The sequence below is a fragment of the Doryrhamphus excisus genome, linkage group LG12, assembly GCF_037039965.1.
Source record: "Doryrhamphus excisus strain RoL-2023G ecotype Guam linkage group LG12, RoL_Dexc_Guam_v1.1, whole genome shotgun sequence".
NCBI lineage: Eukaryota > Metazoa > Chordata > Actinopteri > Syngnathiformes > Syngnathidae > Doryrhamphus > Doryrhamphus excisus.
The window spans coordinates 11,678,261-11,703,930 of record NC_136368.1 but is presented as its reverse complement, the minus strand read 5'-3'; the positions used below and the strand labels follow the sequence as shown (position 1 = coordinate 11,703,930).

The 25,670-nt window shown below is 39.3% G+C and overlaps 1 protein-coding gene across 11 annotated transcripts in view; it reads left to right on the top strand.

The window, feature by feature from the left end:
• Window positions 1-25,670, top strand: part of lrp1bb (low density lipoprotein receptor-related protein 1Bb) — a 265,115-nt gene that overhangs the window by 185,172 nt on the left and 54,273 nt on the right. For all 11 annotated transcript variants that reach the window (XM_058083119.2, XM_058083126.2, XM_058083127.2 and 8 more), the window contains 17 exons: window positions 291-420; window positions 1,060-1,186; window positions 1,291-1,442; window positions 2,680-2,804; window positions 2,951-3,322; window positions 7,283-7,472; window positions 8,334-8,538; window positions 12,042-12,234; window positions 13,587-13,712; window positions 15,304-15,432; window positions 15,561-15,680; window positions 16,790-16,903; window positions 17,131-17,280; window positions 17,700-17,822; window positions 22,323-22,442; window positions 23,533-23,661; window positions 25,254-25,376. In XM_058083119.2, coding sequence (XP_057939102.2) covers window positions 291-420; window positions 1,060-1,186; window positions 1,291-1,442; window positions 2,680-2,804; window positions 2,951-3,322; window positions 7,283-7,472; window positions 8,334-8,538; window positions 12,042-12,234; window positions 13,587-13,712; window positions 15,304-15,432; window positions 15,561-15,680; window positions 16,790-16,903; window positions 17,131-17,280; window positions 17,700-17,822; window positions 22,323-22,442; window positions 23,533-23,661; window positions 25,254-25,376 — 2,628 coding nt within the window. The remainder of the gene's footprint in view (window positions 1-290; window positions 421-1,059; window positions 1,187-1,290; window positions 1,443-2,679; window positions 2,805-2,950; window positions 3,323-7,282; window positions 7,473-8,333; window positions 8,539-12,041; window positions 12,235-13,586; window positions 13,713-15,303; window positions 15,433-15,560; window positions 15,681-16,789; window positions 16,904-17,130; window positions 17,281-17,699; window positions 17,823-22,322; window positions 22,443-23,532; window positions 23,662-25,253; window positions 25,377-25,670) is intronic.

The following is a 25,670-nucleotide window of genomic DNA, read 5'->3' as shown; positions in this document are numbered from 1 at the left end:
TTTTTTTTTCCATTTAGCATTATGTTTGAAAATGCTTAATTTAGACCAAGAATATGTAAAATATCGTATTTTACAAATATTGGCCACCATGAACAAAAAAAATGTGATAGAATGAAGCCACTAAAGTCTAAGCCTGAAGTTACGAGGGACGACTGCACTCAAATTGCATGCACAAATGTACAAGATAACACTTATATTACATAAGCCATGTTCAAAGACTCAAGAGTTGAATCACACTTTTCTCTTTTCAGCATTAATGAGCTCCGACTGTTACTCTTATTTTTCCACAGGGAATCTTTACTGGACAGACCATGGTTTCAGTCTTATAGAAATATCTCGTCTGAATGGTACATACCGCTCGGTTGTCATATCTGAGGGCCTTGATCAGCCCAGAGGTATTGCTGTACATCCACAGAAGGGGTATGTATTAGTTAGGGTTCTGATGTTTGTGTCTAGCTTATTTGTGAACCAACGGATTACATCACTCGTGCCAGATCAATAGTGGGGCTATGTAATATTGTTGTTATTATGATATTGGTGTTATTATGATAATTATTATGATATTATTGTTGTTATGATAAGCATGTTATTCATAAGCCACCAGTGACATGTGATATATGAGAATACACATTAACTTTTATTACTTATTACTTGTATTGATATACTTTACTATGTATCACTCATCAACAATTCAAATTCAATGCGATGCCACAACTGACACTCTGTGATGTCGTCACGGTGGCGTGGAAGATGATTTCAGTTTGTGCAGCTCCAGTGAATTCAATATCCAAGAGTATTAATATTAAGGCAGTGCTACATACCAACACAAAATATTGACACTTTGTGCACAATTTGAAGACGCTCAATGGGGGGTGTAGTCCGCTATTGAGACAATAATTTGTGTTAAGTATATGCACATTTGGATTATAGTTTAGTCTCATGAGAAGATAAATGGTTGCCGAAATTTGAAGGATGTACTACAACAGTACAGATACACAAATGAATGACGGATACATTATGAATATGCAATGTACATGTCTTTGTTACTGTGCTTTCCAGGTATCTCTTCTGGACCGAGTGGGGCCAGAACCCATGTATCGGCCGCTCTCGCTTGGATGGTTCAGACCAAGTCACCTTGGTTAACTCCGGCATTATGTGGCCTAATGGGATTTCTATTGACTACGAGGTATCGTTAATTGGTACCACTTTTAGCATCCTCAACCTGAATTTCATGAACTGTATTAACAGTCTGCAATGTTCAGTAATGTTCATTTTAAAATTGTCGCTCAGGAAAATACATTATACTGGTGTGACACCCGCACAGATAAGATTGAGAGGATCAACCTTGAGACAGGTGAGGGCCGGGAGATAGTATTGTCTTCGGCCAATGTAGACCTGTTCTCAGTAGCTGTGTTTGGGCCTTACATCTACTGGTCTGACAGGTAATTTACTGTGTTTCCTAAAGGCACTGCATGTGTATGTTACCACAAAGCCTGCACTACACTCGCTTCATATTAACCCCTTATATAAAAATGTGAGCTCTGTGCTCTACTTGCTCATCTTAAGCCCTGAAAGTGATGTGGTAATTAATAAATTAATTAATTGTTTGCAAACTTTGACCTGATCTGCCACATGAAATGTTCCCCAAAATAGGTTTTTAAATCCAAATAGAAAAGATCCAATCAAAAATGGTGGGAATGTGAAAAAAATATGGCCATGCTTATGTCGTTGTTTACAAGCTTGCAGTTATATTATCACTCTCTTCACATGAAAACCATGTTTATAATTGCATTGTCAGAGAACACTGGCTTGGCATTTAGCTGTCCTTTAGGGCAGTGGTGTCCAACCTTTTTAGACTCACACACCGGCCGACGTTGACCTGTTGATAAACGTCAGGGGCGGACCGATGGAGGTGAAAGACCATCGAACATAATTAAACAAAAAAACAAATGGAAAAACGGTTGTATTTCTAACTGTATATTGTTGGGGCAACTGTTTTAGAGGTTTAATTGTGGATCTTGGCAGAATTGATTTGGGAATTTAGGTACTTGTACATGAGGTACTTGTACGCAGGTAGGTAGGTACTTGCCCCTTCAAATCTAGCTACTTCACAAAGTGTGTCTGACTCTTGTGAAATAAGCTGGTAGATTTATTGTGCTCTTGCCCATAATTATTCATATTTTATATTCAAATGTTGTGGTTGCTGTATTGAACTGCATTGAAAAGGAGCTGGTTAATGATCTCAAGGGAGTTGGGAACACAGTCACCAAGACAACCACTGGTAAAGCAATTTGCTGTAATGGATTGAAATCCTGCAGTCCCCACAAGGTCGCCCTGCTCAAGGAGACACATGTCCAGGCCTATCTAAAGTTTTCTTCATCAGATAAGACCAAAATTGGAGCTCAACTAACCAAAGCAGAGAAATGCTGAATCTGACCCCAGGAACGTCACCTTGGCCATCAAACATGTTTTGCTTTGGGGCTATTCTCTGCTGAGGATACATGAAGACTACAGCAGTGGCCTTATATGATGCACAATAGATGAACATAAACTGAAGGGGACTGAAATTTGCCTATTTTTCATACATTTTTCCCATTTCTTTTCCATATGTATCAGCTTATATGTATATAATACAGCTTTTAAAAAATGGCACTGAATGTAAAAGTATTCATTCTCTAGGGCCTTCTCGAATGGTTCAATCCGGCGGGGGTTGAAGACTGACAGCAGTGAGGCAGTGACAATGAGAAGTGGCCTCGGGGTCAATTTGAAGGGTGTGACAGTCTTCAACAAAGGCCGAGAGAAAGGTTGACTTTTCCACATGACTCATTCATTGATTCACAAAATGATAAGCAATATAATCGTTCTTTAACAGCAGTTTATCAAAATTTTACAGTGGACATTTGTATCATTTTATTGTGATTATAAAATATGGTGCTATTTCTTCACATAGGTTCAAACCCTTGTACCAGGAGCAATGGTGGCTGCCACCAGCTTTGCTTTCATCTAGGAAGTGGCCGTCGGACCTGCTCCTGCGCCCACGGCCGCTTATCAGAGGATGGCTTTTCTTGTGAACGCTACGAAGGATATCTCCTCTATTCCGAGAGGACAACACTAAAAAGCATCCACCTTTCAGATGAGAATGACCTCAACTCACCTGTCCAACCATTTGAAAATCCTGCTCTTTTCAAGAATGTCATAGCCTTGGCTTTTGACTACAGTCAAAATACAGCAGGCACCAACCGCATCTTCTTCAGTGATGTTCACTTTGGAAATATCCAGATGATTAATGACGACTGGACTGGGCAATCTATTATTGCAGAAAGTAAGTGCAATTCATATTCACTTTCTTCATTTGTGTGTTTATTGTCCTCCAGCGACGATTAGAACAGAACAGAACAAATTAAATTGGTGTCAATGTGTGTGAATGTGTGTCTGATTGCCCAGGGTAGACTCCGGCTCTCGCTCAAAGTCAGATGGTGGAGGCTCTATCTCAACCTTGTAGAAAATGTTCACACAGAGGCCCAGTGGAAAGCTAACATTAATTCACTTTCTACCGCTTATCCTCACAAAGGTCATGGGAGTGCTTTAGCCTATCTCAGCTGTCTTCGGGCGAGAGGCGGGGTACACCCTGGACTGGTCGCCAGCCAATCACAGGGCACATATAGACAAACAACCATTCACACTCACATTCATACCTATGGACAATTTGTGGTCGCCAATTAACCTAGCATGTTTTTGGAATGTGGGAGGAAGAGAAAACCCATGCATGCACGGGGAGAACATGCAAACTACACACAGAGATGGCTGCGGGTGGAATCGAACTCGGGAGCCTAGCTGTGTGGCCTGCGCGCTAACCACTTGGCCGAAAGCTAACATCCACTGCAGTATTGTAGCTACAGTCATCTCATATTTACAAAAGAATAAGTTTCAGATTCTACCATGTTGAATGAATTTCCACGATATAGGATTCAATGTTAATAAATTGATCATTTTCATAGCATCGAAATCTGACTAAAAACATTTTTTACATAATTGGAGCCTTGTAGAGATAACACCTCTGTCGTCGCATTTACTCTCTTATTAATCATTGTTTACATCACATTGCTGCTTGTTGATGCCCAGCAAAAGTTGTAGTAATTTTACTTTTATTGAGATTTTATTTAAGGTTTGTCAGATCAACCCATGTAGATGATCGGACTTGTCTGCGCCCCTAATCACAGAGCAGTTCTACTGAAGCTCATTGCGATCACCAGTTCCATTTTTTAACACACCTTATACAATGAAATAATGCTGAAAAACTAAATTACAATCAGTCTTATAATGTATTACCTGCCAGCAATCTCAAAGTAAGCTGCTCTTACATTCATACAAAGCAACAAAATGACTCAGTGTGTGTTTTGTCTTCATGGTGGGATTAGATGAGACAAATTCCAAGCTGCTTCTCTAAAGTCCAGTCAGTTCAATGGTGACAAGCATGACTTGAGTCAAAAAAGCAGTAAAAATCTCCTGCTCATCCTGTATTCTCCACAATTCTGCAACGTTTCCCCAGTGAGCAAAGCTCAGCATTGTCCAAATCGACATTGTCCAAAACCCCTTCTCACGCACACGCACACGCACACGCACACCTACAACGCCCCCCTCACACACACAGGACATTATTCCTCTTTCACATAACCCCGGTATCAACCATGTTAATGGATATTATCAACTCATCAGTGCAAATACCAATGTATACCAATTTTAATGGTGCTTTATGCTTATACTATATATAGTCATGTAGACAAATGACCTGCATTTGGTACAATCTGTAAAGATGGCTTTCATAATCAAATATTGTTAACTAATATTGTTACTGACATTGCAAGATTAAATCTCCTATACTACACATGTACAGTATTCAGTACATACAATACAATGGTAATGGTAATGGTTTTATTTCATTTGAACATCAGATTACAATTGAGTGCATCACATAATCAGTTTACAGTTCCACATGTCCAAAAGGAGTAGGAAGAAGCAAAGCTTATTAAATCCTACCCCTCCATCTGGTACTTTTACAATCAGTAACTGTTTGTTCACTTCCTGCCTTTCTAATATAATTGAAGTTTGTTTTTGTTTTTTTTTACAATAGTATGTGTCTGAAAATTATTATTTTGCCAAGTATATCTCCCAAGTTATATATGTATTGAATTAAGATTTATTCCTAAGGAGACTTACCAATCGACTTAATTGGTATTTTAATTGCCCCCCTCCACGGGTATAGTCCTGATAAAATCATTAAAACTTTTAATTGTGTGTTTTAATATACGCTAGAATTCCCATATTTCATCTGGAACTTCTGCCTGCATCCCACCATTGAGGGAAGGTGCAGATGTTAATCATCCATATTTCACTAATTAATCTCCATGTCCCCCAATAATTAATCCTTCACCTCACCAACAATTTGTGGCAAATTCTGCCAGATGGCTTTTGCTGCAAACTATTCATTAGTGATCAGCTGACTCTGTCTTGGAGGTTTTGGATCTATGAGTTCCTTTCTGAAACTGTACATACAAACTGGATTTGGTATGTCTGGAAGCATCTGGTTCTCAACTAAGGAGCTAATACCAGGACAAGAATGAAGTCCATTACCGTTCTGGGATAAGATATTGAGATAGTGGAGCAGGGCAAGTATTTTGGAGTACACTTTAACAGTGTGGAGCCCCAACATGGATGAGGAAGAAGAAGAGAATGAGCAGACTGCATTTTTCCTGAGGATGCTCAGATCTTTTAATATGTGTAGATATACAGGATATGCTCTACCAGACTGCGGTAGCAAATACCATGTACTGTACTTTGCTGGGACTATAGATTGCTAAGCAAACTGCTCTCCATCATAAACGATCCTTTGCATCCTCTCCATATGACACTTACAGCAGCAAGGGAACTATTTCTACAAAAGACTCATACAGCTCTGCTCAGATATCATGCAGCAAATAATTATAATGTGCATCCAGCGTTATGCATATGAATAGACAAAATGTACTGTACCGAGTGTTACTGATTGTATGCTTCCAATCCGTTGGCTTTTTGCAGAAAGTGTAAATGTTATGTGCGATCTAAATTTAGTTGCTTTATCTTTGTTTGTCATCAACATTGTAACATTTATGAAAGTCAGAAGATTAGGTACACATAAAAAGAAGCAGCTATTCCCTTGGCCGTTCTCATGTCCCTAATATGAAAGACATTCTGTTTTTATAACCACAAACAGAGGTGTCAAGGCATCACAAAAGAAGTCGTCAATAGTAAGTAGATGAATGTGTTAGCGTTGTCTAGTCCCTAAAGAGCCAAATACATAGTTGATCATCTGTAAAAATTGACAGCCAAGGCTACAATGGCATTATTGCAAGTGTTTTAGAACCGTTATTCTAACAATTATTCTAACAATTATTGTGATTTGTTTCCACCATCCACCGGTCATTGTGGAACTCCTTGCTGAAGTGAAACACATTTGGTCCTGAAGCACATTGACGCAAATGCCACATGCCTTTGGGCCATGTCCATGTCGATTAAAGCATAATGAGGCCATGTAAAGTGAACAGTCCAAAAATTAGGTCTCTAAATTAAGCATGGTGTATTTAGCTTGCCACATGTGATGTTTTGTCTGCAGGAAACAACATGAAGCATTAAGTCAGTGTGCATTTATTTAGTATACTGTGTTCCCTCATTTATCACGGTGGATAGGTACCGAAAATAACCCACAATAAGTGAAAGTTAAATTTTTTAATTAACAATTATTAATTAACATTTAATAATTAACAATTATTAAATGTTTTTGAGGCTGTAAAACCCCTCACCATACACTTTATACACTTTTATACATATTTTCTCACAGTTATGAGAAAAACACTCTCAAAAAGACTTGAACTTTTTTGAGAGGAGTTTGATTGACAATGCTCTACAATCAAAGAGGACACAGAAAAAACAATGGCCGGTGCAGACAGAAGAGAGGGGCAACAGACACTCAACTCAGCTTCCCACAACGCAACTCTTAAAGGGCCCTAGGCCTGTAATAGCGTTCTGTAATTAAAAAAAAACACAAAAAAAAATACAGAGGGAATATTACTATCAAACATGCATTTGTTGCTACTCAAAAACTAAACTACATCTATCAAAAACACAGTGAAAAGTGCACTGTGCTTTGTGCAGCTTTGTTGCTGATTGTTCATGCCATCAGTACACTATTTGTTTCTGCATGTGTGGAGATAAAAGCTTAAAAAAAAAGATTTGACTGTTGTTGCAGATGTCGGGTCAGTCGAGGGCCTGGCATATCACCGAGCCTGGGATACATTGTACTGGACCAGCTCCACGACCTCCACCATCACCAGACAAATCATTGAACAGAGAGGAGTTGGTGTTCTTAGCCGGGAGGCGGTAGTTGCTCTTTCTGAGGAAGACCACCCACATGCTTTGGCCCTGGATGAGTGTCAAAGGTCAGTAGCTTTTCCTTTGTGTAACTCAAATTTAACTTCATGTTTCATGTGCTGCAAATGCACCATAAACCATGTAAGACAATAACTGTGAGAACCTTTATCTTTGCATCAAACTGTGAATAACTAAATTGGTAACACTATTTCTGTGTACTGTACATTATTCTCTTGTTCATAACAATGTTTTTTTTGTTGGCAAACAAACAGCATGGTTCATGTAAATCACTATGGTTTCAATGTGTATACGATATTGTCATATTTATATAGATATGATATTCTTACAATGGTGTGATTTATTATATTCTTGCTATTTCAAAACCGGTGATGCTTATCTGTATTATTCAATTGGAAAGGAACTACTCCTTATCTGTGATGAGCTCCTTCAAGGTGAAAAGAAGCAGATGATGTTACAGGATAATGTTTATATGTCACTGACACCCCCACATACTCCTACAGCTATTTAATCTTCACTTCAGTTGAGGTGCATTTCTTGAATATCACAAAAATGAATAGAACAAGCCTTTATTTAGCTTTGGCTATATTCATGTTCCACAGAAGCAAAGTAAAAAAAAGTAGCTAAGTAATTACCAATAAAATATAATATAATAAACATAATACAATATGCACCTTTTATGAAGAAATATTGAAAAGCATGCGTCCACCTTAGTTCAGTTTCTGGTTTGATTGGTTCATTCATTTTGTTTCATTCTTGTTGTTCGGCAAATCACTTTGACTTTGAAGGAGCAATGAGGTGAATTCACTATAACAGTTATTTTGATAGGTGTTTTCACATTTCTAAATTGCTGAGGACAACAAGCGGCCCACTAATTAAATCCTTGCCTTGTCTCTCCTCATACACTCAAGCCTGATGTTCTGGACCAACTGGAATGAACAGAGGCCCAGCATTATGAGATCTACATTGGCAGGCAAGAACATGAGGATTATCATCAGCACGGACATCCTGACACCCAATGGACTGACAATTGATCACAAAGCTGAGAAGCTTTACTTTTCAGATAGAAGCCTTGGCAAGATTGAGAGATGTGATTTTGATGGATCTGGCAGATATGTGAGTATCAATACCAATATTTAAATCAGGGGTCTCAAACTCATATTACCAGGGGGCCACTGGAGGTAGAGTCTGGGTGAAGCTGTTTATTATGTTTATTATTATGAGTAGTAGTTGACCCATTAGTACAAGCTGAAGTGTCTCTGACTGTCTCTTGTACGGTCAATACTTTAAAAATATGACTGTGCCACACTTGCACTAAATATTCATGTTAAGGGGCTACAACATATGGTGCCCACAGGCTGTGAGTTTGAGACCCCTGATTCATAAGATTTTTTTTAAATGAATACATTATATTATTGCTATGATTGCTTACTAAGTCTGCAAATTTGCCTTACTTTCAGCACATCTACAGCACTAGTTTATATGTGCAGTATATGTTTTTTGAACAGGATTTATATCTGTTACATCTGCCCAAGGTGTAAACGATTAAAATACACAATGTACTTTTCCCCCCATGAATTGGACATGTATAGCCGATCACCTTGGGCTCTCAATTAGCAATCCATATGTTGACTAAGCTAGGTCAGATGGATAGCTTTCACCTTTAGGTCCCCACCTGCCCCATGCAACCTAAAGACTTTTCTCTGAGACGACCCTGGGTGCAAATTCACAAGTCCAATTAAAATGTGTAAATTACAAAGAAGTGGATGTCTTCAGCACTTTACACCAAATTACAGCCATAATATATACCTACATAGTTGGCATTTTAAAGGTCAAAGGGCACCTGATATGCTAATTTTCGGACTTTTGTATTGAGTTGTGGACTCCAAATGAGCATACACATGTTAACCCGCACAGAAAGCTTTCTATATCATCCAGAATTGACACCTATTCCAGTTGTATTTGCTTGGATTTCCAAAACGGTTTGTTTGTTTCTTTCGGCTTTTTCCTGATTAAGAAGTCACCACAGTGGATCTTTTTGATCGTTTTGATTTATTCCAGTCACGGCCCACCTCCAAGCACGCCCACTCTGCTGTGATTGGTTCTACTCAGCTGTATCCGGAAATTCCTAGGTGCAGCCAAGGCTTCGGGGGCCATAGGGTCTCATCTCTGCTATGTGTGGACAATGTGATTCTGATGGCCTCTTTGGGCTGTGACTTTTAGCGTTTACTGGGACGCTTTGCATCTGAGTGTGAAGCTTCTGGGATGCAACCCTGCACCTCCAAATTAGAGGCCATGGTTCTCAGTCAGAAAAGGGTGGAGTGCTCCTTCTGGGTTGGGAATGAGGTCATTCCCCAGGTGAAGGAGTTCAAGTATGTCAATGTCTTGTTCACGAGTGACGGAAGGTGGGATCGTGAGGTCCACAGGCGGATCATAGCGGTGAAAAGAGACCTGAGACGGAAGTCAAAGCTCTCGATTTACTGGTCGATATAGGTTCCCACCATCACCTATGGTCATGAGCGTTGGGTCGTGACCGAAAGAACAAGATTGTCGATACTGTCGAAGTGGCTGAAAATGAGTTTCCTCTGTAGGGTAGCTGGACTCACCCTAAGTGATAGGGTGAGGAGCGCAGTCATCTGGGAGGGGCTCAGAGTAGAGCTACTTCTCCTTCACATTGAGAGGAGCCAGTTGAGGTGGCTTGGGCATCTAGTCTGGATGCCTCGAGGAAGCCTCCCAGGGGAGGTGTCCAGCCGAGAAAAGGCCCCGGGGAAGACCTGGGACACGCTGGAGAGATTATGTCTCCCAGCTGGCCTGGGAACGCCTTGGTGTCCTCCCGGTGGAATGGACCGGGAAATCTGGTCCTCCCTACTGAGACTGCTGCCCCCTGAACTGATAAGTGGAGGACAATGGATGGGTGGTCTTGTTTAAGACATAAACAAGAGTCCTCATGTGTGACTATACTTTAGCTTTACTTTAGCTAGCTTGTGGTAAACATTAAGTTTCAGTCAGTTGTTCAATAACATTATACAGTATACATAAGAAATGTTAACAGTGCTTGCTGTAACTTGCCGTTGATTGAACATCAGCGTGATGAGCCCTCATTCGCTTTTGACATTAAATGCACAATGGCAGAAATGTCATGCATTTTAACCGTTTGACATGTTCGTCCAGTTTCACCTTGTCAACGAAAACAGGTCTTGTTATGTTTTAGTCATCAAAGAGCCATACCTCGCTCCTCACCATCACGTTATCATCATGAACAACAAAATAATTCCGTCATCATCATTGTTGATGGAAATAACACTTTATTTAAGGGTCCAAAAATATCCAACCCATACTGTCGCTTGGATACCGTTCACAGTAGTAGGTTACTGTACACTCGCCAGGAGGCGACTCACAAGTGTAGCCAGGAGGTTGCATATAAACAAACACAGATTAAACTAAACCCTTTTGGTGGAGGATCACAGGAGAGCTGGAGCCAATCCCAGCTGACATAGGGCTAGATAGAGGCTGGGTCCACCCTGGACTGGTTGCCAGTTAGTCACAGAAGAAGACAAATGCTCCATATATTAACACCAAAATATGTTAACTATTTTCACATTTGCCCAAACCATACAAGGCATATGTTGTCGGCTGTAATGCTTCCCAAGTCTAATTTCCGAGCAGTATGTCACCCCATCTGGTGTGCGATCGTTCGCTCTCTGTCACTGTCTCGCACTCGTCCCATGGCCAGTTGTTAGATCTGCATGCTGGGCTTCTTTAATCGACACCTGTCCTAATCATCGCAGTATGGCACAGGGCTAATGTGACATTGCTTACAAGCCTGTTCCACTGATGGCAGCAACTACAGAGCTGCTGGAGGCGCTGATCCTCCCACACAAGCTTGGAGACTCCCAAAAGGAGGAAGCTGATGGATTCCTTTCTTCCTTCCATTGACAGTGCAATTTACCCCCCCGCAACATCTGGGTTCAGCAGTTATGCAGGGTGATGTGGTGATTAATGCAAGGAAACATTATTATCCACATTAATTCCTTGGCATGCACTCTGAATTTTTGTGAAGCTTCCTTCAGCCAGATCTTGAGCAGATGTCTGTGATTTATTTCGGAATGGATGAGCAAACACGGACAACAGTAAATATGTGTATTCAGTATTGAGTTGAACATCTATGATGTACACTTTTATTCTGAAGATGATTTTTTTTAATGCAGCAAGATTTCACCCATTGATACCCCTATTCTTTGATATGCTTGTTAATACTATTTGATGTCTGCTCTTATAGAAGAAGACAGCATTGACATTAACAACATTTGTTAGTAGTCATTAAAATGTTGAATGTGCCACACCTTTATCCTGTTGACCCTTGAAGTGTTTGCCTGTTAGAATTTTCTGCTTATTGTATATGTATGTTTTAGTGGAATGTGTATCTTAGTTTTCAATGTAATTGTCATATTTTGAGGTGTTTGACATGTTAAATTGTTAATTATAAACACTAACATATACATGGGATTTTCAGTGTAAATTAGTTGAATGTCACTTTTTGGCTCTAGCACAAAATGGACTGCAATACATCTTCATAAATCTTGATTTAATTCATCATTGTTTGACTGTCCAACTTTCAGGTCATTGTCAAGTCAGGCCAAGGAAATTTCTATGGACTGGCCATCTACGCAGATTTCATTTTCTGGTCAGACTGGCAGCGCAGGTCAATACTACGGTCCAACAAATATACCGGTGGTGACATGAAGGTACTCCGAGCAGACATGCCCCATCAGCCTATGGGAATCGTTGCAGTTGCCAAGGATACAAACAACTGTGAGTATTTAAACACCTCACAATACAATATTTGTGTTGCGTACAATCTACTTTATGTATACATACACAGGTATACTTTAATAATACAGTAAGGTAATAATGTATCAATTTGAGAAAAATACGCATCCAAATTAAATTAAGCAAATACTAATACTCAGTAATAGCAGTATCCATATTTTCCACATTCAATGATCATTTGATGATCAATGATGTATAGAAATACCAACTCTAATATTTGTAATATTTCATCGTCAGTTTTCAGTTTATAATTATTATTATATGGTTAACCCCTACTGGTATTATTTTAGTTTGGAACAACCTGGGAATAGATAAGGTAACATACAGCTTGTTTACTTGTCAGGCAGACCAGCGTGAGTGATGCCTTTTTTCATGAAAAAATGAAAAAATATACAAAGCTGGAGGGTAGAAATTCAGTCTGCACTCGATACGGCTCAGCTTAATAACAATAATACGAATCGTATGCTATAGGATTGGGTGATATTTTTTCTATACCAATATAGATTATTTCAATGAATCTTCACCGCATTAACGTAAGGAGCATTTTACAATGCCTGATGGTGATTCGCACGTTCAGAGTGAAGACGGGAGGCATACTACTAGGACATATTACTGGCCTTCAAAATAAAAGTTCTGCTTGCCGTGTAACTGTGTAAATAAGAGTGTCATAACAAATATTTATATACATATGCAGTTGGACTTTCATGGGTGACTACATCATCTTTAGTCACAAGCATAGGCATTACAGTTTGTTGAAGATTTAGTAGCAATGTCTGCAGAGGTTTACATCCCATTACAAAGTTAGCCATCTTTTAAATCAATAAATAAATGTGCTTTACATTTTGAGAGAAGTTTTATTTCATTAAATGGATTAATATATGACAATATGCTGCCCCTGACATTCAATGATGTGGAATGAGATTGGGAGCTTGGTGAACTTGCCTACGAGCAACCTGTTTGTTGGACTGGCTGGCTTGTGATGTTAATTTAGCCTGTTCAGCAACCTATTTATGTTATCTTATTGTGTAGCTGAATAACTATTAGCGTGTAACATGACAGACATCTACGTATTAAGCGTGTTCTTAATTTGCCTTTACAGATTACAATTCTGTTCTTTGTTGTGAATTTGTTGAGTAATTTTCTCAATGAATGTGACTTATGGTTCAAGACACCTTTTTAGACTGATGTGACTTATAGTCCTGAAAATATGGCATTATTTATGAATAATAAATCAAATAATAAACAAATACTTTCTGTGAGCTGAGTGACTGAGCATGTGGAAAGTGGATGATTCTACCTCTGATGCTTACAACGCTGCTTTGATTATTTTGAAGGTGAGCTGTCACCATGCCGACATATGAATGGAGGCTGTGGTGACCTCTGTATTCTGACCGCCCAAGGGAGGGTAAATTGCACTTGCCGTGGAGAACGCCTCCTTTTAGATGACAACAGATGTGTGTGTAAGTCCGACTCACTTATGCAGAGGCCACAACTGCTAACCCGTAAAGCATTTGTACAACCGGATATCGATTTGAATTAGACTCTTCATGGATTAGCCGTTTTAAAGTGGGGTGTTGATGCATGACTTAAGCCCTCGACACAGTGTGGTTCAGATTTTCGTGGTTTTACTCCATTACAGTTTTTCAAGAATATACTGATACACATGTTGTCTCGGGTTTGAATACAGTCTATTGTTTGTTAAAAAAAAAAGCATATTTAAGTATATTTTAGTTTTTTTTGTTCTTAAATTAAGCATTTCCAAGTAAGAGTAAGAGTGTAAAAATGGCTAAATGAACTCAAATACATGCATGCAAAGATGTTGTGACATGTAGTAATTCACAGTGGTCATTAGATGTCTGTATCATAACTGTGATGTTTGTTGAGACACACTTGTACCAGTGCCTTTAGTATCTGATTGTCGGAACAACAGGTTTAAATGTTTTATTTTCTGTTATTATGTCTACTATACTGGGTACTACAAGTGTAATGTAGGTAAGTAAGTAAGTAAGTTTTATTTATATAGCACCTTTCTTAGACAAAAGTCACAAAGTGCTTCACAAAAGGCAAAACACAGGGTTAAAATACACATAAAAAATACAATAAAACAATGTACAATAAAAATAGACATAAAACAGTACATAAAAACAGTATACACTAAAATGGACATAAATATATGATGGTCATAGTACCCTAAATCTACTGAGCTGGGTATGCCTGCAAAAACAAGTGAGTTTTAAGGTTACTCTTAAATGCATCGACAGAGTCAAGCGAACGTAGGGAGGGTGGAAGGTCATTCCAGAGCCTCGGCGCAACAACCTGAAAAGATAGGTCTCCTCGGGTCCTAAAACGACTACGAGGGACCATGAGTAAATTTTGATCTAACGATCTCAGCCTCCGAGAGGGGGTATAGGGATGCAACAAGTCTCGTATGTAGACAGGGGCCTGGCCCTGCAAGGCTCTAAAAGTGAGCACCAGGATTTTAAAATTCACACGGAATGAGACAGGGAGCCAATGGAGAGCTTTCAGAATCGGCCTGATGTGAGCCCTTCTGTTGCATCGGGTCAATAACCGCGCAGCAGAATTTTGAACCTGTTGCAGACGAGACAACTCTTTTTTGTTTAGACAAGAAAACAAACTATTACAGTAGTCTAAACGAGAAGACACAAAGGCATGGATTATCATCTCGAGCTCACCTTTAGATACCAGTTCGAAGTAATGGTGACTATGGGGGTGTTATTTCATGTCTATAGGACTCCAATAATGTTAAAACCTGTATTTACAAACCTAAACAGGTTTTATATGCTCTAACTACAAGCACATTACATTTATAATTAAGGAATCACGGAAATTCACTCATCACAGTCAGGCTCTGGGACCAGTTGACTGTGATAAACGAGGGATTATTGCATTTCATCATTTTAATGATCAATTTGTAAATAATAATGATATTAAGAGTAACCAACGTTAAATGTAATTTTAAAGTTGTCACCATATGCATCCAGTCTCAAATGAAAATGTATCTACATACTCTGGTCTTTTTGTTTCCTGCAGCAAAAAATTCATCTTGCAACATCCACAGCGAGTTTGAGTGTGGAAATGGAGAGTGTATTCGCTACGAGCTTACCTGTGATGGGATCGCGCATTGTAAAGATAAATCAGATGAAAAGATGCAATACTGTGGTAAGAAATATTACAGTAACTCTGCAATCTTACCAGACACAGACATCATGTGAAAAACTGACTCTATTGCTTTATGCAGGGTCAAACCCACAATGTGACTGATTATTTTTATATTATAATGTGTCCAGACAACAGGAACTGCCGAAAGGGTTTTAGACCCTGTTACAACCAACGATGTGTGGCAAACAGTCATTTCTGTGATGGGATCGATGACTGTGGGGATAACTCAGACGAAGCTTTCTGTGGCAGTGAGTCAAGGCCATTTAATATCATGTTTTAACAGTCCTGCCTGTGAGGGCGAAAACCAGAAACATGAATGCTTATATTAATATGACCCACAACCCCACATGCTGTGCTTAGCCTTTCTCTTTGTAATGACTCCCACGATGGCAGAGGATGCACAAGAGACATGGCCCACAACCTTCCCTAAAAAGCTTCTTTTGAATTCTAGGACTTAATGTTATGTTGAGTTAATGTTCAGACCCATTTATAGATGTGCTGAAATAGTCAAGGTAGCACTATTTTGTTTATTTTAGCACTGATGTAGTAGAAAAATTACTAAGTGTGTAATACACTGGTATATATTGAAGGGCCCACCAGCACAGTGGCCCTCTCGTACCAGATCTACAAATATCAAATCAGCAGTCTGCAGATATTCAGCAATATTCAGAAAGTTTAGTATGCAGATAGATGGCAGTAGCTGAATCGGATGTCTATACAGTATCGTTACATCATTCCAGTGTGACTAACATTTGTTTCCCCTTTCTGTACATTATAAGAAAACAAGTTAATATGAGGTAGGCAACAATGCACATCATTGGAATCTACCTGTTTAGATTATGAAGCCAACTAAAAAAAACAGATTTCTTGTCTTGTCATGGCAAATCTTGTCCAATATTCTCTTTATTTACAACAACCAATGTTGTAAATATCCACCACTTTTATCACATGTTATCACATGTTTTGGGGTAACTTAAAAAATGAAAAATTTGGTCTTTTGGACAAACTATTTGAGCAATGAATAGTGTCAAGATCATGTTTTCAATGCAAATGTTCTGGATTCTGCACGCTAAACATAATCTGGATTTTTATGATGAAATGTTACTTATGTCCTTCCCATGCCTCTGCTGTATTCACATGGAAAGAATAAGAGAGACTAAAAATTAAAAATCCCATTTGTGAGTGATGACATTCATATTTACAGTACTGGCTGCCTGATGACATTGCATCCCACACACAGAGCTTTAAAAAGTAGCTTGTACCCAAGAGATGATTTTTACCACGGAAGTATTGTTGTGCGGCGTGCCTATAATGCTGTTTCTGTTAACGTTGTGAAATGCTAATTCACTCTTCCTAGATGTCACATGTGGCTCATCAGAATCACCGTGTAAGGATGGGAGCTGTGTACCCAGCTCAGTCTGGTGTAACCAGGTCATTGACTGTGCTGATGCTTCAGATGAAAAAAACTGCAGTAAGTCCTCTAGGCAGTGCTTTGCATGGTAGTTAAAAAGGAAATGTAAAGTCAAAGCTCTACCTCAAGCTGTAGAACTGTACTCTCAGTCAGATCCAGTAACTTAAATCTGTGCTTGTCACTCGAATCACAGAGAATACTGACCACCTACACCCCCCCCCCCACAAACTATAGTTTGGCCTTCACAGCCACGTTGAAAGACAATTATGTGTATGTTTTGTATTCAGACCACACCGACTGTGCTCACTTTTACAAGTTGGGGGTGAAAGAGAAAAAATTCATAAGGTGCAACTCGACTTCACTGTGCATCCACCCTTCGTGGATCTGCGATGGTGCCAACGATTGTGGAGATTATGCTGATGAGACCAACTGTCAGGGTGAGGAACTGGGAACAAAGGCATGTTTGCATGTGCATCACTGGATTCTGATGCTTCAGTTTACAACAAAGACCCATTTTCAGATTGATCACAACATGTTACATCCAAGTGAGATCTTGGTAAATAATTATTTTCATAAATACCAGAGATGCTCAATATTGGCTTGCATCATAGAAAATTGCATATTTGCAAGCCGAATGACAAACATGGATATACTGTATTCCATTAAGCAGACATACTGAACTCGCAAGAATTGTTACTATGGGGAGCATGACGCCATTGCACACCAATACCATTATCGGCAGAAAAAAAACTATACTGATATGAAGTGAGATCTCATTTGTATGCTAATATAATCCAACCGATATTATCTGACATCCCTAATAAGTACTAATACTTGCTTTTGTTGTTCATGCCAGTTTCCCATGGGCAGAAGTGTGAGGAAGGCCACTTTTCATGTCCAAGTGGTAACTGCATCTCCAGTGTGTGGCTTTGTGATGGCCAAAAGGACTGTGAAGATGGTGCAGATGAATTCCAGTGCGGTAAAATAACATTCAGCTCTCTAAAGGAACTAATGATTTGCTCTCCAAGGCGATTGTGTTTTGTACATAAGACGAGTGGAGGATGGGATTTTGATATTCTATCAAAAAGAACCATTTTGTTGTGGTGTTTCGTTCAATTACCCAGATCCAGCCTTGCAACAAACATTACATACATTATGCAGTATAATTAGGAGAGAAAGAGAGAGACACCGTGATTGTTTATATAGCCATGAGGCAATTTCCAGTCACTTTGTTTTGCGCGCTTATTTTTGTGATTTCTCTTGTGACTCCTCTTGTTTGAAAGTCAAATTCAAATCCCAATCTCCAGTGTAAGTCGTTCTCTGACAATTATGACAAACAGCACTTTAATTGTAACCGTTAATTAATGAGCCATCCATCACTAAATTGCTTAGTGTAAAAATGTGATAGCATTGGAATACGTCGATTCCATGTGACTATGTCTCATTAAGAGCATACAAAATCTATACCATACAGTCAGTATCATCATGTTAATAAACACTTTATTGCTCTTCCCAATTGAACACAACCCTTATGATTGCCGAATGATGTAGATTGATACAGTGGTGTGAAAAAGTGTGTGCCCCCTAAATCATTCATTCCTTCATTTTCTACCGCTTATCCTCACAAGGGTAGGGGGCATGCTGGAGCCTATCCCAGGTAGCTGTTTTTGGGCAAGGGGCAGGGTACACCCCTGGACTGGTCGCCAACCAATCACAGGGCACATATAGACAAACAACCATTCACACTCACATTCATACCTATGGACAATTTGTGGGAATTTGTGAATGTGGGAGGAAACCAGACTACATCTTCGGAGAAAACCCACGCTCGCACGGGGGAAGAACATACAAACTCCACACAGAGATGGCCGGGGGTGGAATCGAACTCAGGTCTCCTAGCTGTGTGGCCTGTGCACTCAGCGGCCGTGCAGCCCTTCCTTTGTCAAACAATTTTAAATTTTACTGTATTTTCCACACTATAAGCCCACTTAAAAGCCTTAAAAGCCTAAAAAGGTGACAAGGCACCTCATAATCTGTTGCGCATTAAATGTGCACTGTGTTCCAAAATCTGGAAAAATATTATTGTGCTACTTCAGACCATTGAGTGGACAATTTCCCGCTGACACTGGTACTTAATACATACACTGGCGGCGATAAACCAATCAGAGAACATGACGTAATACGTACAGTACGTATGCTTAACGTCCACCACACCTCCGGGGCTGCAAAACAACATTGCGCCTATCTCTCCGCTACTGTGAAAAACCAAGTGAAGCAAATGAATTAGGAGCTTAGCATCATTCCAGGAGGATTAACAAAGAACTCCAGCCGCTGTATATTGGTGTAAACAGGGTGTTCAAAGTGAGAGTGGCGTGAGAGTTATTTATAAAAGACAGCAAACACAGAGGCAGCGCCGGGTGGGTTACGACACCATATACATTGGATTGTGGATGCTTGGGCTGCTTTAGCTGTTGTCCGAGCTTTGGCGAAAGCCAGCATCATTGCTGAACAGCCACCTGACAACGGCACTGACTCAGACGATGATGAAGAGGGAACCTGGCATGTTTGATGGCTAAATTGCCCATCTGTTCAATTCAGATACCTAAGATAAGGACTTTGATGGATAAGTGGGAAAAGATTAATTAAAATGTGGTGAGTGTATTGTTAAATAGTAGAATAAAGTCCAACTAAAGTCACTGTTTTGCTCCCATTGCTTTTTCTTTTTGGTAGACCGTGTAGTGCTAGGGGATTCGTACATACAGTAATTCACCCTGGGGCTGAGTATGAGTTCATGTTGAACAAAAAAAATAAATTTGCTCCTGCATTCGACACTGCCTCGGACTCCCGTTCTTCTGCGTTTCAACTATATGTTTTATAGCATGCGCCTTATAACACAGTGTACCTTATGTATGTGTTAAGTACAGAAATAGACCCCGTAATTGAGACTTACAATCAGGTGCGCCTTATGGTGTGGAAAATATGGTAATCTTGACAACACAACTTAATAAAATGCTGCGTTTAAATGAATTTTTTTTATTAAGGGGGAAAAAAAGCCATACCTACATGGTCCTGTGTGAAAAGTGATCGCCTACCCGTAAAAAAATTGGGATCTATCCTTCTGGAAAAGGTTGTCATGTCATTCTAAAGCTTTGGGACTCCAGAAAACCACAGAGAGAGCCATTATCCACAAATGGCAAAAATATGGAATGAGTGACCGGACAACAAAAATTGCCCCAAGCCCCACAACAACATCCAAATAACTGCAGGTCATTGGAAGGTATGTGTCTCATTACATCTGACGTAAAAGTAACACCACGTTTCAGAAAAGCAGAAAAATCACAAATGGGGCAAATATTTTTTTCACACCACTGTATGTTTCCATATTTCCCCATAACTACTGTGGGAGGCATCTTTAATAGTATTCCTCGTCATGAACAAATCATGTTTGTGATAAATGTCAAATTGACGGAGGGGGTGTGCCATTGGACCGCAGGCTTTGTGGTCAAATCTAGAGAAGTTGTTGTACAATATTCAAATACAGCTCAGCAGTATGCTCTTGATGGCATATCAATTATTTATTACCATTTATAAATCAGGAATCCTTCATGAAAATTCACTGGTTTACTGACAAAAAACACGATTGCTACTACAGATTTTCACTTTTGTGATTATCTTGTGATGCCAATGACTCATCATTACACTAAACTGAAATCAATAATAATGCTTGCATTTTTTAAGAGTCATGAACACTTATGTTATGCCATAAACCTAATTTTTTTTCATTTTTCTATCTTTGAAACAAGAACAGGCATGCATTTGTAAAGGAAATGAAACACAGTTCTCATGTATTTTTCATTACATATTCAAGAAAGTATGACCTGAAATCATAATTATGGCAGGATCTTCATGATTTATGTTGTGGCACGTCAAGTTTAATTGTCTGCGTACACACCAAAATATATATATTTTTTTGGAGGTTCACAGGGCGTATGGTGATGCCTTGACACAAGAACATAATTCAGGCTTCACACAGCAGTACCATTTATGAGGTTCATCTACTGGTAGTTGGCAATAATTACAATAATTATCAGGTTTATTTTTTTAGAAATTTTTCAAAATGGAAAATAATCCACAGGCCAGCTTCGTCAAAGGCAAATGTTTTATCCAACCCACAGGCAGTCAAATTAGAAATAACTACGAATAAACTCTGACCATTTATTCATCTTTGATATTTTATTATACTGAAACATTTTCTTCCCTCTTCCTGTTATTGCTGACACAGAAAAATTCAGTTCAATAGTAGCATTTAATTGTCTTTGAGTGGTGTGATATATTGTGTTGATTGTCCACAAATATTGTAAGAGGAGTGTATAACCAATGAGCAGTATTTCCATTCCCTCATCTCAGAGCTTCATTCTGCGCATAGAAGAAACAATGACATCCAGGGCTTCATATTTGCCTTATCACAATACTGTAGATGTGAATTATGAATTGTGCCAGTTTGTGCTGAATCGCATTTCAGGACACTATTCCCATTCCCCTTTGTTAATTATCATATAAAAAGCTCCAGACACTGATAATCTGACTGCAAAGGCAAATCGGTTTGAGGAAAATGTCATTGCATTTCAAATAATTTCTAATACCACATCATCTTCGATAAAATAATCATTTGTCACTTCACCGTGCATAATGTGATTTGTTTCTGCAGCGCTATTGCATATGAGACATGAAATACTTTCTTTGATACGTATAATATGCGGCAGACCTGCTATTTTGTAATACACTTGAAGTGTCTGAAGTGCAAATTTAGCATCACGTACAGAAAGTCCAAGTTATCATAGTTTCCAGATTTAGCCATTTAACATTCATCTGAGTGTTATCTTACATCTTCCTGTCGAAACTCTGACAGCAAGGTAAATGCATAACACACATGCGCGCGCGCACACACACATCCCTATAACAATTTCTAGCAGGATCCATATCCATAATTTCTTGTATCGTCATTTGACCCACAGCGACACATTGTCCCTCTCCTCTCTCAACATTTCATCAAAGCTCTGTCAGACTCTGCCAGAGCTGGGAAAAAGCCACCAATAAATGACTCCCCAGGGAGAGGAGAGTGACTTGAAGACAGACACTGACACATAATGACTCTATGCACATTTTTTTTTACACAATGGTCATTGTTATGCTTGTTCGTTAACCTTTAGCTGTTTGCTATCTTCAGAGGGTATTTCTTACCAAGTAGATTTATGGTAAATCCTTTTGATCATATTACAAATTTAATGCATAGAGTACCAAGCAAAATCCACAATATTAGCTGTTTTAACAGTACTAAGGCTCTGTTCACCCCCTGCGACCCTCGTGAGGATAAGCGGTAGAAAATGAATGAATGAATAAGGCGAGCTAAATGCAAACAGGAGCAAGGCCGATTGTTGTGTATATAGCAATGATTTTTTTTCTCCTCTTGACCTTGCAGACTCATCGTGCTTGTGGAACCAGTTTGCCTGTTCCAAGAATAAATGCATCGCCAAACAATGGCTCTGTGATGGAGAGAACGACTGCGACGACGGCCTCGATGAGAGTGTGCAAATCTGTGGTAAATGTTATTTATTGTGTCATGAGTAAAGGTCATATCAGCTACAGTAGATGATGTATGACATCACTGTGGTCTTAACACTAGTTTAATGAGACTACAGTTATTGTACTGCAGGCATTTCTGATTATTCAATTTGGCATAAATAGATCTTAAACTGAGACTCTTGACTGCTTTGGTGAATGAAGTATGTGTGCATGTAATGAAATGTGGCATTTCTCTGTACAATTTTTGCATAATCAATGTAATAATGAAAGTGTAGCAAACATATAAATAATAGAATAGTGCAGAGGTCTTCCAAGTCTTCTAACACTGTGGGTCTCCCTCCAAGGAGCCTGCTACAATGTACCCCAAACGTTGAACTCTTTACCCCAGTCACCAAAGAAGAACAAAGGTTTTTTTTTTTTGTTTTCTTTCACATTCCCGCTATTCCCCCTCACCGTAGCAGTGTTTTGACCACTCGTGCTACACACAATGTACGTTGTGAATCCTCTGGGATGTCCCTTCCTGCGACCCAGAACCAAAAATGTGCTGCTTTGTGGACTGCCATTGTATGTAGCAGGCAGCCGTCCGTGTATAGCAAAAATTGACTCCCTATTTTTGTGGGTATTCTGCAAATGAAAAAATGCCTTTCTTCATACGTATTTGTATGTATGAATTAAAGGACAGCTCTTGATCAAGTTTAACGCCAAGGTTCCTAATTGAGCTGCCGGGGGAGATTGCAAAGCCATGTATAGAGCAGTTCTATCATTAGGCATATTGCCCTTGAGGTGCTAGGAGCCGACTATGATTTTAGTTTTATCTGAGTTTAGTGGTAAGTAGTTAGAAGTCATTCCTATCTGCTTTTGCAGGAACCTGCATGGGCGAATGTGTAGCTAAAAGTATTGTGGTCCCCCTTGAACTCTATCATCATTGTCCCATGCACAAGATTCTTTAAAACCACTATTTTCCATGAGTTGGCACACATTGGTAGACAAACCGCCTCATTGTACAGATATTTGGAGCACTAATAAAAATGGGATTGCCATTTAGGTTATTTCTGAGCCAGACTATATGTAATGGTTAAATAATGCATGTGGTTCTTTGTACTCAGGCTCGGTGACTTGTGCTCCAGGACTGTTCAGCTGCCCCGGGTCATATGCTTGTGTTCCAAAACGTTGGCTCTGTGATGGAGAAAGAGACTGCCCTGACGGAAGTGATGAACTTTCTGCTGCTGGCTGCGGTAAACGCACCTTTCAAGTTCAAATGCTCTGACCTGACCACTCCAGCATTTAGGATGTATTATTTTGTGTGCTGATGTGCAAATCAGCACAAAAATGTCTCATCTGGAAATGTCGGTGAACTGAAACTGAATGGCACATACTGTATCAGTGGGGAATCTGAACCTTATTATTGAACTTTATGATTCAAAGCCTCCATTTAGTCATAATGGTAATGGTAATGGTCATGGTTTTATTTCATTTGAACATGCATCAGATTACAATTGAGTGCATCATATAATCAGTTCACAGTTCCACATGTCCAAAAGGAGTAGGAAGAAGCAAAGCTTATTAAATCCTACCCCTCCATCTGGTACTTTTACAATCAGTAACTGTTACATTTGTTCACTTTCTGCTTTCCACAATACAGTTTAAGGGTTTTTTTTGTTTGTTTTTTTTTTTAAATAATGCACCTCGTACCGAAGTACATTGTCATTATGAAGACAAAAATACCAGGAGCCTCATCTATAAAAGTGTGTGTGAAAATCTAACTAAAAGTGTGCGTACTCCAGAATGGGCGTGCCGAAAAAAATATCCAGACCTAAAAGAAGTACCGTATGCACACATTCACGCAGTTTGTGCTTCACTTGCTGTCCAAATGTGCGCATGCAACTCCACCCCATGTCACGCCATCTCCACGCCATAAATGGTCAATGCAAAGTGGCTCATGAATGCTGCAGCCACATTTCATGACCCTTGATTGCGTTTTGCTCAGTTCCTCCGAATCATGCCTGCTAAGAAGCCAAAGACACAAGAAGTGGAACTTCACCGAAACTGAGGTGAAAATCTTAGTTAGTGAGCTGGGGGCGCATAAAAACATCATATTTGAAAGACATAGCAGTGACATAACAGGAAGATGAGCGAGTCCACAGTCAACAGCGTCACTGGAACGGGGCGCACCGTGGTCGAACTAAAAAGGTGGTCGTACATAAAGTTCAATGTCAATTTTTGTGAGCATACATCTTTAGTTGAATATAAGCTCAGTAAAATCAGTTTCATTCAAACGCGATAACTCAAAACAAGCATGATGTAATGTTGAACATTAATTGCGGTAATTCCAGATATTAACATAGTTAGCGTTACGATAACATTAACACCATCAAAATATGAGATGTATTATAGTTATATTATGAGGAACTCATGCATGTGGTTTCAAAGCACTACAAAAGAAAAGCTAATCATTTAGGAGATTAAGTCAATAATGGCATGATGCATTCAATGATGGATAAATCTTTATTTACACCATGTTTATTTCTCCCACATGATTTCACTTCACCATTTAAAATGTGCATAGCCTTCAAAGGGTCTGTACAGCAACTACAAAGGTGGCATAGCAGTGCGTACATTGTTGCGTCAAAATATGTTTTTATAGGTCCCATACTTGTCGTGGAAAACGGCGTACGCAACTTTTCAGCCCCATTTTGTGCGTACACAAGCTTTATAGATCAGGCCCCAGTACATTATTCTGTTTAAACAGCACTAACACTGGCTCTCTTAACAAACTGCACAGCATTTAAAACTGGCACCCGGGCCCCCTTCTTCCCATGCATTTTAGCACCCAACAACACGTGTGATGACAGCTCCTTTCACTGCCATAACAAAGCCTGCATCCCCCAGCGATTTGTCTGTGACCATGATGACGACTGCGGAGATGGATCAGATGAGTCTGTGGAATGTGGCAAGTAGATGCCCTTTTGCTGTTAATATTCATCTGCCGTTTATGATTATGCCCTCATTTGCATATGCTGTACGTGTTCTTTCATTTCAAACTTTTAATGGGATAACCAAATGACAGCTTGAGGGAGGGAATGAAAGAACAAAAATGAAGAGCATGGGAATCATCATGCTAGCTGAAAGTAACAAACACTAAAGGAATAAGAAAATATATAAACACATTTGTGATCAAATTAGCATTCCCTAAGAAATTATTTTCACAGAGCTGGCCTGATTGTATCCTCTTTTTTTATAAAAT